Source organism: Dermochelys coriacea, chromosome 26 (genome assembly GCF_009764565.3).
Source record: "Dermochelys coriacea isolate rDerCor1 chromosome 26, rDerCor1.pri.v4, whole genome shotgun sequence".
Classification (NCBI taxonomy): domain Eukaryota; kingdom Metazoa; phylum Chordata; order Testudines; family Dermochelyidae; genus Dermochelys; species Dermochelys coriacea.
The window spans coordinates 13,419,634-13,437,136 of NC_050093.1; the positions used below are offsets into that span (position 1 = coordinate 13,419,634).

The 17,503-nt window shown below is 53.3% G+C and overlaps 1 protein-coding gene across 4 annotated transcripts in view; it reads right to left on the minus strand.

Moving 5' to 3' along the window:
* The window catches only part of GPAT2 (glycerol-3-phosphate acyltransferase 2, mitochondrial), a 124,497-nt gene that overhangs the window by 5,831 nt on the left and 101,163 nt on the right, over window positions 1–17,503 (minus strand). For 3 of the 4 annotated variants that reach the window (XM_043503159.1, XM_038385016.2, XM_038385017.2), the window contains 7 exons: window positions 16,686–16,822; window positions 16,305–16,404; window positions 14,617–14,826; window positions 13,590–13,700; window positions 11,951–12,036; window positions 11,009–11,127; window positions 121–191 (listed from right to left, as the gene is read on the minus strand). In XM_043503159.1, the coding sequence (XP_043359094.1) occupies window positions 121–191; window positions 11,009–11,127; window positions 11,951–12,036; window positions 13,590–13,700; window positions 14,617–14,826; window positions 16,305–16,404; window positions 16,686–16,822 (834 nt within the window). The remainder of the gene's footprint in view (window positions 1–120; window positions 192–11,008; window positions 11,128–11,950; window positions 12,037–13,589; window positions 13,701–14,616; window positions 14,827–16,304; window positions 16,405–16,685; window positions 16,823–17,503) is intronic. The other variant, XM_043503160.1, reaches the window with a different exon arrangement.

A 17,503-nucleotide genomic window follows, 5' to 3' on the forward strand; every position in this document is an offset into this window, starting at 1 on the left:
GTCATCCCCAACCTGCCCCCCTTAGTCAGACCACCCCCTAAAGCAAGCAGCTTCCTCCCACACCTGCCTCCAGGACCCCTCCCTCTCCTTCCAGGCCCCGCACCCTCCCGCTTCTCCTACCTCACGGTGCTTGTGCAGCAAGAGCGCAGACATGATCGCCACGGCCATGACGGCAGAGCAGGAGACACCAGCTGGAAGAGGATCAAGGAGCGTCCCGTTATCCCCTCAACGCACAGTCCCCTCCCCGCTCTCCTTCACCCCGGGGGGGACCCTTAGCCAGGGCCCGAGCGCCTCCGGGCAAGCCCAGTGACCGCCTAGCAGGATCAAGCCCTGCTGTAAGACATTTCTGTGACCCCAGGAAACGTACATGGGTGGGATGGGCCTGCCGCTGAGCAGGGCTGCAGTGGGAGCAGAGATGGAGGCAGGGCAAAGGAGATGGATGGATTAAAAAGTCACCGACTTTAAGGCCAGGCCAGTTATGATCATCCCAGGCCCACCCCATCCTCCCCCAGGGATCCCTGGACCCACTGACCTGCGGCTGAGCCACAGTGAGTCAGTTAGAAACACACCCCAGACGCCGAGTGCCAGAGAAGCCACCACATCCCTAGATGTGGCACCAATCCCACGCGGGGAGAGCCGGGTGATTGGTCAGAGCCATGGGAGAGAAGAGGAGAGCAGATGCAGCACTGATTTGGGACGGGCTTGGTGGCGTCCCCAGATCTGCTGCTGATTCTCTGTGTGACCTGGGGCAAGGTGCCTGGCCGCTCCGTGCCTCGGTTTCCTCTGCTGTGAAATGCAGGTGATGCTGGCTCTTCTCTGCAAGGCTTGGAGATCTCCAGAAGAAAAGGATGACGGGTTGTTCTGAGCAGCTAAGCTCCATTTCCCTCAGCGGGCGGCATTCATGGACGCTGATGCAAGAGGAAAACTGACCTGCAAGCCCTGGAGAACCCAATCCAGCACGGAAGAAACCCATCCGGAAGGAGAGAACAGGAGATGGAGCAATGCATCTTCCCCAGCAGGACCAGTGCCGAGAGAGGGATCAGCGTGGATCACGAGCCGCATCAGGCCAGGCAGAGCATGCTACATGCAGGACATGGGGCCACGCAGCGTCTTCAGCCCCATCTCCGCGTCTTTTTCAATCAGCGTACGGCACAGGGTGCCTGACGGGAAGCGTTGGGAGATCCAGGGGAGGAGGAATCCCAAACCTGGCCAGCCCAAGAGGCGTTCTGACCTCGTCCCATTTCACACTACCATTCGTCATGGCACCGTGGAAGGAAAACAAACACCGGCCTCCTGAAAGTTGCCCAATGGGGTTGTCCTCCAGCTGGCTCTACGTTCCAGCCATGAGCCCCAGCACCGGGAGATGGGAGCGCCTTGGAGCCTTGATGCATTTATAACCCCAAGAAAGGAAAGAAAGAACAGGCCAGATCTGGAGCTCAGTGTCAAGCCAGTAATTCCACGCTCCTGGTTTCCAGCAGGCACTGAACCGAGCAGAACGGGTGCTCGTCTCTGACTGCCCGAGGGTGTAACATGGAGCAGAATCCGGGCGTTGCTCCTGATTTACTGCAGATGTAGCAAAGAGCAGAGACTACCCCAACACCACCATCTAACGGCTGCAGCAGCTGTAACAAAGAGCGAGCCCTTCAAAGCCTTGCGTCGCCAACCTGCCCAGTGCAGCACCAGGAGCTACATCAAGCACAGCCCCTGCCCTGTCTTGCCAACTGCTGGCACTCACGCCGGCAGTGTGTCAGCACAGCCAGCGGACACGCAGCTGGCAACAGACGTGAGGGGCTCCCGCGGCTGGGGCTGCAAGTCAGACAAAGATTAAAACCCGGTGCTGGAGGATTCCTGCCTGCAAAGGAGGACTTGAAAGGGCAAAGTTCACGGGTGAAAGTCTCAGAAGTTAGGCCTATCTGTTGGTACGGTCATTTGATCAGCACCGATCCAGCTGGCCATGCCCGAGGCATGATGGGAAGCAATCTGCTCCGAGCCATCAAAGGGGCGCAGACTGGCATGAGAACCCTTAGACAAAAAAGCGACGTTTGCTGCTAACAGAACCTGAACCACGGTGCTCATTAAAGGTCCCCTGCAAAGGTGGAAAAAAATGGCATCTGGGCCTTTGTGCTGTATAAAGAAGAAAGGCCTGAAAAGGTGTTTTTCTCTTCCTCCTGTTTGCTTTTTAACCTCAGAAACAGCAGCATCAGGATGTCTTGTCGTCCTTGGGCTTGTTTTGCTAGAGAACTTTTTTTGAGGACTCAAGAGATGTGAAGGGGATGGTGGGGTGAATCTGGAACAAAAAGACTGCGGCTCCTTGTGCAAAACCAGCCAATGTGAGTTTAAAAAAAAAAAAAAAAGGTAATTTCTCATGGGAGCAGGAGCGGATAACCTAGGAATTGCCTAGGAATGAATCAGGGCAGGTGCCAGCCATTCAGCGAGAAACCAGAACCAGCTGCTTCAGAGGAAAGGAGCACAAGTGCCCCCTAGTGGACTCTGATGGAATAACCTGCCCAAAGGGGAAGATTCTTCCTGACCTCTATCCGCAGGTGTCTGGTTCGCGCCCTGAAGCATGGGGTTTTACAGAAACGGGTGCATGCGGATGTTGTTCATTAGCTAGCAAAGTTTCCAATCCTCGCCTCTTGGCCTCAGTGGCATCGTGTGGCAGTGCGATCCACCGGCAAATCACACCGTTATCCTCCCCAAGGAGTTGAGCTCTGGTGGGTGATACAGCTATGAAGCGGATACAACAAGGGAACAGCTGTTTGGAGAAAGGGAGGGGGAAAAAATCCCAGGAATTCCATTGGAAATTTATCATGGGACCAGAGCTAACCTGCCAGAACCAAGCCCTACAGGGGACTGATGCGCTGCGGGCACCTCTCCGCACAGCAGAAGCGATCGATTGAGGCGAGGCTCTGTTTTGCAGTGGCCCTGCCTCCCGTCCGCGTTGTTGTTTGGGCTCTCGCTGCCTGCGGAGTCAGCCGCTCTGCGCAAGCAGTCACGCAGCTGGTGCATTAGCACATGTGGAGTGTTGTACTCAAATGATGGATAATTGGAAAGTCACATCCACCACGGGAGAGCGCGATAAACTGAAACACAAGCGCGACACGTGAAACGCAGCCTTTATGTAACCAGGCGACTGTGATGGCAATTTAACAAGCCTATTGTTTCCCCCAGCCTCTCTCAGAGGAACTTTTCGGCTTCTGCGCTCTCTAGCTGAACTTAGGGAATAAAGTTAATTCTCAGTGGGTGAGAAAAAGGATGGGCTTGCAGTGAAGGCTCTGGAACGAGAGCCAGGAGATCTAGGTTTAAATCCCCTCTCTGCCACTCGCTGGCCTGGGACAAGTCACTTGATTCTCAGACTACACAGTAGCTCAGCAGGCCTGAAAAACAGACCTGGAAACTCTGCAGGGGGACAATGACCTTTCACTTCTCATGGGCTTTGTGCTCAGTAGGAAAAGCTGAGCCCACCCTCTCTCCCAGACTCAGCGCAGGGTAAAATCATCTGCTCCAGTTTGCCTCGCGGCAGCCAGAACTCCCACCATCACAAGAGGGATGAGCCGTGCATTTGATCTCTGAAAGCTGCCCAGGCCAGAGCAGGGAACAGGGCAGAGGAAGTTCTCAGAGTGACCCAAGAGATCTACAACTCGTGCAGCCAGATCAAGGAGTCCTGAGTCCCTGCCTATCCAGTTGATTGATGCCTAGTCCTTACTGAGCGTTTTCCATTGGTCGCTCTCGAGGAGTTTGTAAGGGGAGTTTGTATTGTGGTGCTTGTTTGGGGTTTGCTTTTGCTGGGGGGGGTGGTCTTTTTGGTGTGACTTGTGTTTCCCACATTAACAGGACTTGGGTGGGAAGGCGATGACAGATACGGAGGCAGCTGTGGGAGTGACTCCTGTAGTGGAAGACACATTGAGGATGACTGGATGTGGAAGCTGTGGTATTTACATGATCCCGGAGGGGGGACCTGCTAAGAGTTTTTTCTGCATGAAATGCCATCTGATAGAGCGGATGGAGGAAAAGATCCGAGGTTTGGAGATGCAGGTGGAAAGTCTCGGAGTTTAGGAAGGGGTTTGAGCAGATGATGGAGCAAAGATATGAGGTATCTGAAGGGAAAAGCTCAGATTCACGGATGGAAGCAGGGCTGGGGAATTTTGAGGGGAGACTGGGTGAGGAAAGTGGTCAGTGGAAGCATGTGACTAAAAGGACCAGGCAGAGGAAAAGACGGGCTAGTGAAGGAGAAATAGAGCTTAGGAACAGGTTTGCAGAGTTGGAAAATGAAGAAGGGGCTCAGCAGGTAGTTGCTGAAGGTGGGTAAGGAAGAAGAGAAGAGAAGCTAGTCCTATAGGGAAAGCGGAAGAGTCAAGGGAGACTACACCAAATATGAGCCCCAGGAGGATACAGGATGGGTTGAAGAGGATTATAAGGGAAAATAGGAATGGAAAGAACTTGCAGCCAGAGGGAACAGGGGAGAGACTGGAGAATAGCACTGTCACCAGGAAAAGGCAGGTCTATGTGATCGGGGACTCTTTATTGAGAAGAATAGACAGGCCTGTAACTAGAGCCAATCCAGAGAATAGAAGGGTGTGCTGTCTTCCAGGTGCTAAAATACGGGATGTAGACCTGAGGTTGAAAAGGATCCTAAAGGGAGCGGGAAAGAATCCCCTAATTATCCTTCATGTGGGAACAAATGATACAGCTAGATTCTCGCTGGAAAGTATTAAGGGAGACTATGCTAGGCTGGGGAAGACGCTTAAGGAAATTGAGACTCAGGTGATCTTTAGTGGGATCCTTCCTGTTCCTAGAGAAGGGCAACAAAGGTGTGACAAGATTATGACTGTCAACAGATGGCTTTGGCAGTGGTGCTATAAGGAGGGCTTTGGGATGTATGGCCACTGGGAGGCATTCACGGACGGAGGACAGTTCTCTCGGGATGGACTTCATCTGAGTAGGGAAGGAAATAGACTTCTAGGATCGAGGCAGCACAACTGATAAAGAGAGCTTTAAACTAGGAATTAGGGGGAGATGGTTGGGAGATGTCCAGGTAATCTCCACGCCAGATTTTAGCATTGAGAGGGAAGAAGACGAAGTAAGAAAGGATACAGCCGTGGGTAGGAGAATGTATACAAGGAGCGAGGGCGGTGTGGATACTAGTCTAATAGATTATACTGGCTGTAGAATGACTGTGCCTAATAGGGTACAAAATGTGAGCGAGGCCAAACAGCAAAAATTAAGATGTTTGTACACCAATGCGAGGAGCCTAGGTAACAAAATGGAGGAACTAGAGCTACTGGTGCAGGAAGTGAAACCAAATATTATAGGGATAACAGAAACATGGTTTCAGAGTAGTAGAAACATGGTGGAATACTAGTCATGAGTGGACTACAGGTATTGAAGGGTATGTGCTGTTTAGGAAAGACAGAAACAAAGGTAAAGGGGGTGGAGTAGCACTGTATATCAATGAGGTAGAATGTAAAGAAATAAGCAATGCAATGGATAAGACAGAGTCCGTCTGGGCAAAAATTACATTGGGGAAGATAACTAGTAAAGCCTCTCCTACGATAGTGCTTGGGGTGTGCTATAGACCTCCGGGATCTAATTTGGATATGGATAGAGCCCTTTTTAATGTTTTTAATCAAGTAAATACTAATGGAAACTACGTGATCATGGGAGACTTTAACTTCCCAGATATAGACTGGAGGACCAGTGCTAGTAATAATAATAGGGCTCAGATTTTCCTAGATGCGATAGCTGATGGATTCCTTCATCAAGTAGTTGCTGAACCGACTAGAGGGGATGCCATTTTAGATTTAATTTTGGTGAGTAGCAAGGACCTCATAGAAGAAATGGTTGTAGGGGACAATCTTGGCTCAAGTGATCATGAGCTAATTCATTTCAAACTAAATGGAAGGATTAACAAAAATAAATCTGCAACTAGGGTTTTTGATTTCAAAAGGGCTGACTTTCAAAAATTAAGGACATTAGTTAGGGAAGTGGATTGGACTGAAGAACTTATGGATCTAAAGGTAGAGGAGGCCTGGGATTACTTTAAATCAAAGCTGCAGAAGCTATCAGAAGCCTGTATCCCAAGAAAGGGGAAAAAATTCATAGGAAGGAGTTGTAGACCAAGCTGGATGAGCAAGCATCTTAGAGAGAAAAGGAGTACTTGTGGCACCTTAGAGACTAACAAATTTATTAGAGCATAAGCTTTCGTGAGCTACAGCTCACTTCATCGGATGCATTTGGTGGAAAAAACAGAGGAGAGATTTATATACACACACACAGAGAACATGAAACAATGGGTTTATCATACACACTGTAAGGAGAGTGATCACTTAAGATAAGCCATCACCCACAGCAGGGGGGGGAAAGGAGGAAAACCTTCCATGGTGACAAGCAGGTAGGCTAATTCCAGCAGTTAACAAGAATATCAGAGGAACAGTGGGGGGTGGGGTGGGGGGGAGAAATACCATGGGGAAATAGTTTTACTTTGTGTAATGACTCATCCATTCCCAGTCTCTATTCAAGCCTAAGTTAATTGTATCCAGTTTGCAAATTAATTCCAATTCAGCAGTCTCTCGTTGGAGTCTGTTTTTGAAGCTTTTTTGTTGAAGTATAGCCACTCTTAGGTCTGTGATCGAGTGACCAGAGAGATTGAAGTGTTCACCATCTTAGAGAGGTGATTAAGAAGAAGCAGAAAGCATACAGGGAGTGGAAGATGGGAGGGATCAGCAAAGAAAGCTACCTAATTGAGGTCAGAACATGTAGGGATAAAGTGAGACAGGCTAAAAGTCGAGTAGAGTTGGACCTTGCAAAGGGCATTAAAACCAATAGTAAAAGGTTCTAGAGCCATATAAATAAGAAGAAAACTAAGAAAGAAGAAGTGGGGCCGCTAAACACTGAGGATGGAGTGGAGGTTAAGGATAATCTAGGCATGGCCCAATATCTCAACAAATACTTTGCCTCAGTCTTTAATAAGGCTAAAGAGGATCTTAGGGATAATGGTAGCATGTCAAATGGGAATGAGGATATGGAGGTAGATAATACCATATCTGAGGTAGAAGCAAAACTCAAACAGCTTAATGGGACTAAATTGGGGGGCCCAGATAATCTTCATCCAAGAATATTAAAGGAATTGGCACCTGAAATTGCAAGCCGATTAGCAAGGATTTTTAATGAATCTGTAAACTCAGGAGTAGTACCGAATGATTGGAGAATTGCTAATATAGTTCCTATTTTTAAGAAAGGAAAAAAAAAGTGATCCGGGTAACTACAGGCCAGTTAGTTTAACATCTGTAGTATGCAAGGTCCTGGAAAAAATTTTGAAGGCGAAATTAGTTAAGGACATTGAAGTCAATGGTAAATGGGACAAAATACAACATGGTTTTACAAAAGGTAGATTGTGCCAAACCAACCTAATCTCCTTTTTTGAAAAAGTAACAGATTTTTTAGATAAAGGAAATGCAGTGGATCTAATTTACCTAGATTTCAGTAAGGCGTTTGATAACGTGCCACATGGGGAATTATTAGTTAAATTGGAGAAGATGGGGATCAATATGAACATCAAAAGGTGGATAAGGAATTGGTTAAAGGGGAGACTGCAACGGGTCCTACTGAAAGGCGAACTGTCAGGTTGGAGGGAGGTTACCAGTGGAGTTCCTCAGGGATCGGTTTTGGGACCAATCTTATTTAATCTTTTTATTACTGACCTTGGCACAAAAAGTGGGAGTGTGCTAATAAAGTTTGCAGATGATACAAAGCTGCGAGGTATTGCCAATTCAGAGAAGGATCGGGATATTATACAGGAGGATCTGGATGACCTTGTAAACTGGAGTAATAGTAATAGGATGAAATTTAATAGTGAGAAGTGTAAGGTTATGCATTTAGGGATTAATGACAAGAATTTTAGTTATAAGTTGGGGACGCATCAATTAGAAGTAACAGAAGAGGAGAAGGACCTTGGAGTATTGGTTGATCATAGGATGACTATGAGCTGCCAATGTGATATGGCTGTGAAAAAAGCTAATACGGTTTTGGGATGCATCAGGAGAGGCATTTCCAGTAGGGATAAGGAGGTTTTAGTACCATTATACAAGGCACTGGTGAGACCTCACCTAGAATACTGTGTGCAGTTCTGGTCTCCCATGTTTAAAAAGGATGAATTCAAACTGGAGCAGGTACAGAGAAGGGCTACTAAGATGATCCGAGGAATGGAAAACTTGTCTTATGAAAGGAGACTTAAGGAGCTTGGCTTGTTTAGCCTAACTAAAAGAAGGTTGAGGGGAGATATGATTGCTCTCTATAAATACATCAGAGGGATAAATACAGGAGAGGGAGAGGAATTATTTCAGCTCAGCACCAATGTGGACACAAGAACAAATGGGTATAAACTGGCCACCAGGAAGTTTAGACTTGAAATTAGACGAAGGTTTCTAACCATCAGAGGAGTGAAGTTTTGGAATAGCCTTCCAAGGGAAGCAGTGGGGGCAAAAGATCTATCTGGTTTTAAGATTCTACTTGATAAGTTTATGGAGGAGATGGTATGATGGGATAATGGGATTTTGGCAAGTAATTGATCTTTAAATATTCAGGGTAAATAGGACTAATCCCCTGAGATGGGATATTAGATGGATGGGATCTGAGTCACCCAGGAAAGAATTTTCTGTAGTATCTGGCTGGTGAACCTTGCCCATATGCTCAGGGTTTAGCTGATTGCCATATTTGGGGTCAGGAAGGAATTTTCCTCCAGGGCAGATTGGAGAGGCCCTGGAGGTTTTTCGCCTTCCTCTATAGCGTGGGGCATGGGTGACTTGAGGGAGGCTTCTCTGCTCCTTGAAGTCTTTAAACCACGATTTGAGGACTTCAATAGCTCAGACATGGGTGAGGTTTTTCATAGGAGTGGGTGGGTGAGATTCTGTGGCCTGTGCTGTGCAGGAGGTCGGACTAGATGATCAGAATGGTCCCTTCTGACCTTAGTATCTATGAAATCTATGGAAGTGCAGTGACTCGCCCATGGTCACCCAGCAGCAGGGCAGGGAATAGAGCCCAGGCGACCTTGGGGTTCAGATAGGGCTCAAACCAGAGCCCTCCTTCCTCAGGCAAAACTCCCACAGATTCCCAGGAAATGACAGCGCTAGGCAACCGGCAGGCAGCAGCTGGCCTCTTCTGAGCTGTGGGTCTACAACCCGGCACGTCCGGTGGCACCACTGTGGGGTTGTCTTTCAAGGTTCCCTGCCCACAAAGGGGCGCTGATTTGGTGCCAGCGGGGTTTGCTGGATCCACCAGGCTGCATCCGCTCCCGCCCCCCCATCTCTCTTTCAGTGCCTGCGGAGACGCTCGGGAAACAGACATGTCAGCAGCTGGAGCCCCACAGCATTGCACCCACCAATGGGTGCTGAACAGAAGGGTCTGGCCAGAGCATTTTTAAATGGAGCTGGACGCTGGGCTGATGAGACAAGGTCAATCACCCAGGAAAATGCTCTGAGAAGGCCCCTCTGCTTCCGATTCAGGGTCAGCCGATTTCCCGCCCCCAACAAGGAAGCTGCCTGTCCAACCAGGGTGGCTAGCCCTGCCACAGAGCGCTCCCACAGCCCATCATGCCTCTCCTCCTCCCACGGGTGAACCCAGCTGCTGGAGAATCTCTCGCCACGGAGCCTAGATGAGGGAGGAAATGACGGAGCCCAAGTCCAGGGATAGGAAAGATGCAGGAGATGCACATCGTAGGGATCAGCTGCCTCTGAAATCCTCCGGGCACCTGCCCGCTGGACAGACAAGGATCCAACGTTCTCAGCGCTCCAGCCCTGGGCGCACTGGGACGTTCCTGCCAGTGTGCTTCCACGGGACCTCCCGTGTTATTTACATTGCTGTAGCTCCGAGGCCCCAGTCTGGGATCAGAGCCCCGCTATGCCATGTGCTGTTCAGACATCATGCAAGGAAGGACTCCGCCCCAAGGAGCTCACACAATCTGGGCCAGAGCTGTGGCTGCATTCGCAGGGAGGCCGCTGCGCTCGTCCCTTACAGGCGCTAGAGGGATCCCCCCGGCCGGGCGGCTCCTCTTGAAGTCTGCGACTCAGATCTGTGCGGTTCCCCTCTCTGAACAGCCGTGCCAGGTACAACCCCCCACCCCACCCCTCCGGCAACGATGGCAGCAGCAAACCAAGGCCTCGCAACAGTAGAGCGATGGAGAAAGGGGAGGAGCTGGGAACCCGGCTCTGCCTCTCCCCTAGTTACGTTAACAGCTGCTCTGGAGGCATCTGTGGGCCAGATTTGGACCTCAAACTGGTGTAAATCCAGGGTGATTCTGGATTAACTGCAGTGTAACTGAGAGGAGGTCTGGCCCTGTGTGGAGCTTACACATCCCACCTGTCCTGCCAGGAGGTTCCACTGAACCCCCCCGAGTTCCTGGTCACACCAAGACCAAGACCCCCTCCAGCAGGGGCAATGCAACCTGAAGGCTCCCGGACCGTCTCTCCATATATCTGGGACTCCCTCAGAGGCCTTGGTCCCATCCAGCGCAGCTGGAGCATAGGGATCCTGCTCACTGCTGAGACCTAAATGGGGAGTGTGGAGTGAAGTATCCTCTAAGGGTGTCTCCTTGGACCCTCGCATTCCTCCCCCAGCAAGTACGGGGCCACGTACACAGACCTCCTGCTGCTGAGGGCAAGGCCCAGCCCCGCCTGTGCCCATGGCCAGTTTCCAAACGAGCCCCCTTCCTCCACTCACCCTGCTCCGCTGAGACAAACCCCTGACGCTCAGACCAGCCGAGGCAGGACATGCAGACACAGTCGACACAACCAGCGCAGACCGACCCAACATGTGGGTTTAGAGAGTCCTGCTCCATCCTCTTTTCTGCCAGAGAACCGTGCTGAGCAGACCCATCGGCTCCCAGCTCCCGCAGGGACACATTCAGTTATTTAGTTAAACAGCTTGGTGGAAAGAGGCAGGGAACGGGGGGCTCCCCGCTCCCACACCTCCCGCAAGTCCAGCCACCCAGGAGATCAGCGCAGTTAGCGCCTACCGCTCAGAGAGTGCAGGCCAAGTCTGCCCACTAGCACTCGCTCGTCCGCCTTCAGCTCCACGGCAGCACCGAGGCCCGGGTACCACTCCTCCCACTTCTCCCAGTCCAGCAGGTCAGGGCTGCGGAAACGGGACAACACGGGTGAGACTTATGGCTGACATAGGAGAGACACAAACGCCCAGGCAGCAAACCCAAGGCCGGTGGAAGCCCTAGAGCCTCAATTCTTCCAGCTACAGGACACAGTGAGCACGAGTTGTGGCAAAGCACGCTTCCCCCAGGTGCGTTCACCATGCCTCAAGCCTGAGCTAGGAAGAGAACTGCCCGTGTGGACCAAGGCCCGGCTCCTACCCCTGGCAGTGGCCAGTCTTCAGAGGCAGGTCCCCTAAACCTGAGCATGCGGAGACTGGCTTAGCCCCTGAGGTTTGAGGTTTAGTCTATCGGCTCCACCTCTAGGGAGCAGCCCATGCAGTCCCTGGCTTCTCTGCTGAAGGGCGGGTGGGTTTTGCCAGGACTGGCCTGAAACCCAACAAACCCATTTCACAGCCAGCCGGAGTGAGGCCAGCAATGCAGCGGTGAAAGGCTCTCTGTTCTATCACCACCGCCCGGGCCACGCGCGCCCCTCCCTTGCTCTTTGGGCATCCAGGCTCAGGCTGAGCTCCTGCTAAAACCGATGGCAAGGGTCAGTCACCCCAGAGGACAAAGGACACCGCTCAGCAGTAGAGCGGGTATCCAGGCCTAGCTCAGAGCACAGGGTCCCAGCAGGGCTTTGCTAGTGGGAGCTGGAGCAGTTCCGGCTAAACAGGCTGTGAATCTAGCCGGGGTTCGTGACATGCCCGGTGCACGCAGAGGGTCTTTCTGCAGCCCCTTCCTTGCGTTCTTCCTTAACCAATGGCCCCAACTCCCCTTGCCCCTTGCCCCCCTTGGGATCTGGGTTGGGGCTACCTTTTGCCAAGGATGACGGGCAGAAGCAGCTCTTCCAGGGACTTCCGCGAGCAGCTCCGTCTGAAGATGCTGTTTGCTGTGTACTCCTGGGATCAAGGAACACAGAGGGATAAATACCAGAGAGGGAGAGGAATTATTTAAGCTCAGCACCAATGTGGACACAAGAACAAATAGATATAAACTGGTCAATGGGAAGTTTAGACTTGAAATTAGACGAAGGTTTCTAACCATCAGAGGAGTGAAGTTTTGGAATAGCCTTCCAAGGGAAGCAGTGGGGGCAAAAGACCTATCTGGCTTTAAGATTAAACTCGATAAGTTTATGGAGGAGATGGTATGACAGGATAACATGATTTTGGTAATTAACTGATCTTTAAATATTCATGGTAAATAGGCCCAATGGCCTGTGAGGGGATGTTAGATGGGGTGGGATCTGAGTTACTATAGAAAATTCTTTCCTGGGTATCTGGCTGGTGAATCTTGCCCCACATGCTCAGGGTTTAGCTGATCGCCATATTTGGGGTCGGGAAAGAATTTTCCTCCAGGGCAGATTGGAGAGGCCCTGGAGGTTTTTTGCCTTCCTCAGTAGCATGGGGCACGGGTCACTTGAGGGAGGCTTCTCTGCTCCTTGAAGTCTTTAAACCATGATTTAAGGACTTCAATAGCTCAGACATAGGTGAGGTTTTTCGTAGGAGTGGGTGGGTGAGATTCTGTGGCCTGCGCTGTGCAGGAGGTTGGACAAGATGATCAGAATGGTCCCTTCTGACCTTGCTATCTATGAATCTATGAATTGCTACTGGCCTGGCTAGACACCAGGCAGCCAAAGGCTCCCAAGGCCTCTGCAGGCTGATCAGGAGCGGCGGTGCTAAGGGAGACCATGCTGCGCTCGCTAACCTGCGCCCTCCTCGCTCCCCTCCGTGGCCCATCCAGAGAGTCTGGGGGTATGTCTACATGGAACTAGACACCCACGGCTGGCCCTTGCCAGCCGACTCGGGCTCAGGCTGTTTAACTGCAGTGCAGACAATCCAGCTCAGGCTGCAGCCCGAGCCCGGATGTCTACAGTGTAATTAAACAGCCTCATGAGCCCAAGTCACTTGGCACAGGCCAGCCGCAGGTTGTTAACTGCAGCAGAGACGTACCCTATGTGGCCCATTCAGCTAATTCCAAGCCATGCCAGCAAGGCCACGAATTTCCCAGGCCTCCATCTGCCCAATCCCAAGCTACAAACGCAGTGGGGCCCCCACAAGCTCCCTGGATCCCATATATTCAGGCCAATCCCCAAACATAAGACGACCGGATTCCCCATGCCAATCATCCCAAGCCACTTAGGGCATGTCTACCCAGCAGTTGGCCACTGACCAGCCCAGGCAGACAGACTCGCACTCGCTCGGTTCATTGGAGCGCTGCAGGGCTCTGGCTGTTTAACTGCAGTGTCTGGGCTTGGACTAGCCTGCGTCTATCTCCTCAGGCTCGCTCAAACCTGCAGCGGAGACATACCCCTAGTCCCCAAATTCCACCAAGATCATGACACCGAAGAATCTTGTGCCACTAGATTCCCCAAGATCTAGCCAGGAATTGCCAAATCCCCAGGCCCAGACAGTCAGAAGCCCTAGGCCAAGAACCCCAGAAGGCTGCCCAATACCTGCAAGGAGAAAGGTTGTGCAAAGTCCACCCGGACACAACCAAACTCCCGACCCAGGGCTCGGCGAATGGCCAGGAGACAGGACCAGAGGCCAAAAGGCTGAGCTGAGCCCTAGGAGAGCAGACGGGCACAGTCTGTTAATTGGGTGCTGGTGGTGTTTATCGCTATACATCAGTCAGAGGGCACATTAGCTCAGTAGAGGAACAGGCCTGCTCCATTGCAGAGCTGCAGGTGGTGGTGCAGGAGGCTAGGAGGGGACAGGCAAGTGAAGTTTTGCTTCTGCAGGGTGCCCAACCTAAATGCCCCAGCTCTGCAGGAGGGGAGCTGCCCTGCACCTCACCCCTGCTCAGTTTGGGGGCTCCCGGGCGTGGATCTCAGGTTCTCTGCAGAACTGAAAGTCCTGGCTACCAGAGCCCTCGACTTCCAGAGGTTTGGGACGTGCCCCCCTCCAGACCTTTGGGAAAGGCAGCTGACCTGGTTCCCAGAGCCAGCAGCCGTTCAGCCAATACTGGAGGCAGGGAGCAGGCAAAAAGAGAGAGAAGAGGGCTGGTGACCATGCCTGGAGAGATCCGCTGCCCTGGGTGCCCAGTATCGGCGGAGAGGAGCTGGATTGTTGGGAATAGCCCAGCCAGACCAGAGGGGCAGAGGCCAAGGGGTGAGAACTGGGTCACGACAGACTAGAGTAGAGATGCATGCCCAGGACTGTGGGTTTGGTACGGCTACAAGTGGGATGCCCCGATCAGGAGGGCAGGAGAAAGTGGGTTTCTCGGGGGGATCCCCTGCAAGATGCAGAGCATGTACCCAAGTGAAGGGAAAGGGGGGTGAACATAGGGCAGAACTGTCAGTGTCTATGCCAGACCCACCCCCTACTAAAGCCGGGAACACGACCCAGGAATCCTGGCTCCCGGCCCCCTGTTCTAACCACTAGACCCCACTCCCCTCCCTTGGCTAGGAACAGAACCCGGGAGTCCTGGCTCCCGGCTACTCTGCTCTGGCCACCCTCCCCTTAACGGCCAGTGGTTCTTACCGAGAGCCCACCACAGGACGCATTGGGGGCCACATCGTAGGCGATGCCCACGGGCACCAGCATCACATCGGGGACAGCTCCAGCACGGACAGCGCCCAGCACCAGCGCCAGCCATTCCCCGCCAGGGGCGGAGAGCCGGGACACACCGGAGACAGGCTCCTCCAGGAAGATCACCAGGTGCTGCTGGCTCTTCAGCAGCTCCTCGATGTACTGCAGGTGGGAAGGGACCTCATGGGATTGGAGACAGGGTGCTTCCAAGCTCCCCTTTGCTCTAAGACTTGGGGGCAGAGAATATCCTCCCTTCCGCCCCCCGCCAAGTGGCAGAGAAGTGGTGGTTACTCCCTAGAACCGTCTGCTCCAGTCGCCATCCCGGGTGACTCCATCGGGCTCACCCCTGCTGCCCACCCTCATTCCTTACATCTCCCCAAGCCAATCACATCCCCACCCCACCCCGTTTCCTGCCCCCATCTCAGCTTCCCCCAATCCCTCCCCTCTTCCCACGGACCAAAGGCCCCATCCCCCTGGGAAGCAATCTCACAGCCAGGGAGCGCTTCCCGAGATCCAGCCCCAATGTCCTCCCGCGACGTCCGCTCTCCACCCCACCAGCACTACTGCTCGGGCAGCCCCCCTCCCGCCCCCGCCATGGCTCTTAGCCGGAACCAGGCCCTAAATCTGCCCGGGCAAGATCTGGGACTGACGCCCGCAGCGTCCTGCGTGAGCGACTGAAGAATCTACGCAATGCCCTAAAGGACGGGCCACGCTCCACGAAGGGGCCTGATGCGAAGCGCGATGGAAAGACTCACACGGAGCTCAGCGGGCGTCGGATTGGCCCCATCCTTTTATGCATAAATCCTAGAGAATTTAGCAGGGAATAAACCAACCACGGTCTAGAGACCCCGTTCCATGTGGGACCCAAGCAAGAACTTTAGACGTCCTTTTGCAAAAAGCCAGAGCAAGATCCTGGAATAGTCAATGTGAGTATGAGCTTGGCTCATAAGCGGCCCAGGTTCAAATCCCCGTTCTGCCCGATTCAGATCGGGGGTTTGAACTTGGGTCTCCCCCATACAGCTGAGTGCCCTAACCACTGGGCTGCTAGCTGTTCTGGGGGGCTCGCTCTGGTTTTTCACAAAGGAGTGGGATTCCTGGATGAGCCCCCATCAACCGTCCTAAATAACAATACTGGGTTCACACACAACTCCCGCACCCTCCCCACTGATCAGGTGGGGAAACCGAGGCAGGGGCAGCGACTCGGCCCAGGTCCCACAGTGAGTCAGTGGCAAAGGCGGAATTAAGCTAAACGCCCGGGCGGCGCTTAACAAATGAACGAGAATCAAACCCGGGGAGGTCCTGGCTCCCAGACCTGTGCTCAGTCTACGCGGAGGGTCAATCTAAGCAGGGTGGGGGGTTTTCTGACCCTAACCCTTACTCCGGAGCAACCCGCACCCCTCCCCTCCAACGGCTGGCATCTGCAAAGCTGGAGAGGTGAGTGAGCCATACCCCGAGCTCCAACTGACGGGAATGGAAGCTGGGTGTCAAAGTCTCCTAGTCAGCTATGAAATCCTTAACCAAGTGCTTTAGGAGTCTCAAACTACTGGCTAAGGCTTTCACTATGTCCCCCCCACGCAGGGCCAGAGTACAGTCCCACACCACCCCTTGGCTCACGGCTCAGCCGCACGAACCCCACTTACTGAGGCGAGGATGGCCCTGGAGAGCGCACCCCGGTCACTGTCCGGCATGTGCTCCGCTCCGGGAGGCAGGAAAACCCCTCCCAGCCAGCTCAGCAGGGCCCTGCAGACAAAACAGGCAGAGATACTGCAGAGAGGCCAGCACCCCGACCTCCCAACCGCCCAGTCCTCCTGGCCCGCCCTGGGAGACAAGACACCCACCTCTCCCTCCCAGACCCTCTGCCCGTGGTCCCCCGGGCCCCGTTCCCGGTGGGAGAAGGGTTCCGAGGGAGAGGCCAGAAGAATGAAAGTAACAGGCAGACGAGCAGGAGAGGTGAGAAGCAGGTTGAGTGCAGGCTGGGTGCTGGCCTTGCAGATGCCTGTAACCCCAGCGCTAAGCCTTACCTGAGGCTTGGGGTATAGGCCTGGTATTCCCAGGTCACTCGGGGCACCCCCAGGCCCTGAGAGAACAGGAGGAAGGGGAGCAGCAGCCCATCCAGCTGGGACTTGCGAGTCGAGAGGAAAACCAGCGGGACGTCGGGCTGGGAGGAAGGAGAAAACGCCAAGGGGTGTGCGGGGTGCAGCCGAGGCTACACACCTGCACGGGTGAGCCCGGGCTACCCACGCTCGTCGGGGAACATCCACGCAGCACTGGCGCGCGCACCCCCTGGCCACCAGGCAGGCCGGGCCACACTGGCAGTGCACTGACAGGACTGGCGTTTCCGGGAGCATTTCCCAGGGTTCTCTTAGCCCCTGGCCAGCTGTGGCCACTCCAGGGCAGGGTTCACAGCATATGGTGGGAGAACCTGTCTGTCTGCCCCATGAGGCTTGTGCAGAAGCGCGGTTACCCCGCCAATGCCCCCAGCTGTGGTGGGATGCTCCTGGAAACAGGCCAGGGACCCGGCGGTGGTGGAAAAGCGCGTGCGCGGACGGGAGCAGGATTTGGGCTCGTACCTGCATCAGAACCCTCGTTCACACTACAGACGTATCCACAGGCCAAGCGATGCCAGCTGAGCAAAGCACACAAAGGGGGACCCACCGCAGGCAATATACTGCACACTCATATGGGATCCTGGCCACTACTCCCCAAATGACCCCCTGGCAAGTCACCGGATGCCCGGGGCCCAATCCTAAACCCACAGGGATTTTTCCATCCACTTCAATAAGTGTTTGATCAGACCCTTAAATAGAAAACGGGGCAGTTGTGACCGGAGACAAGCCCC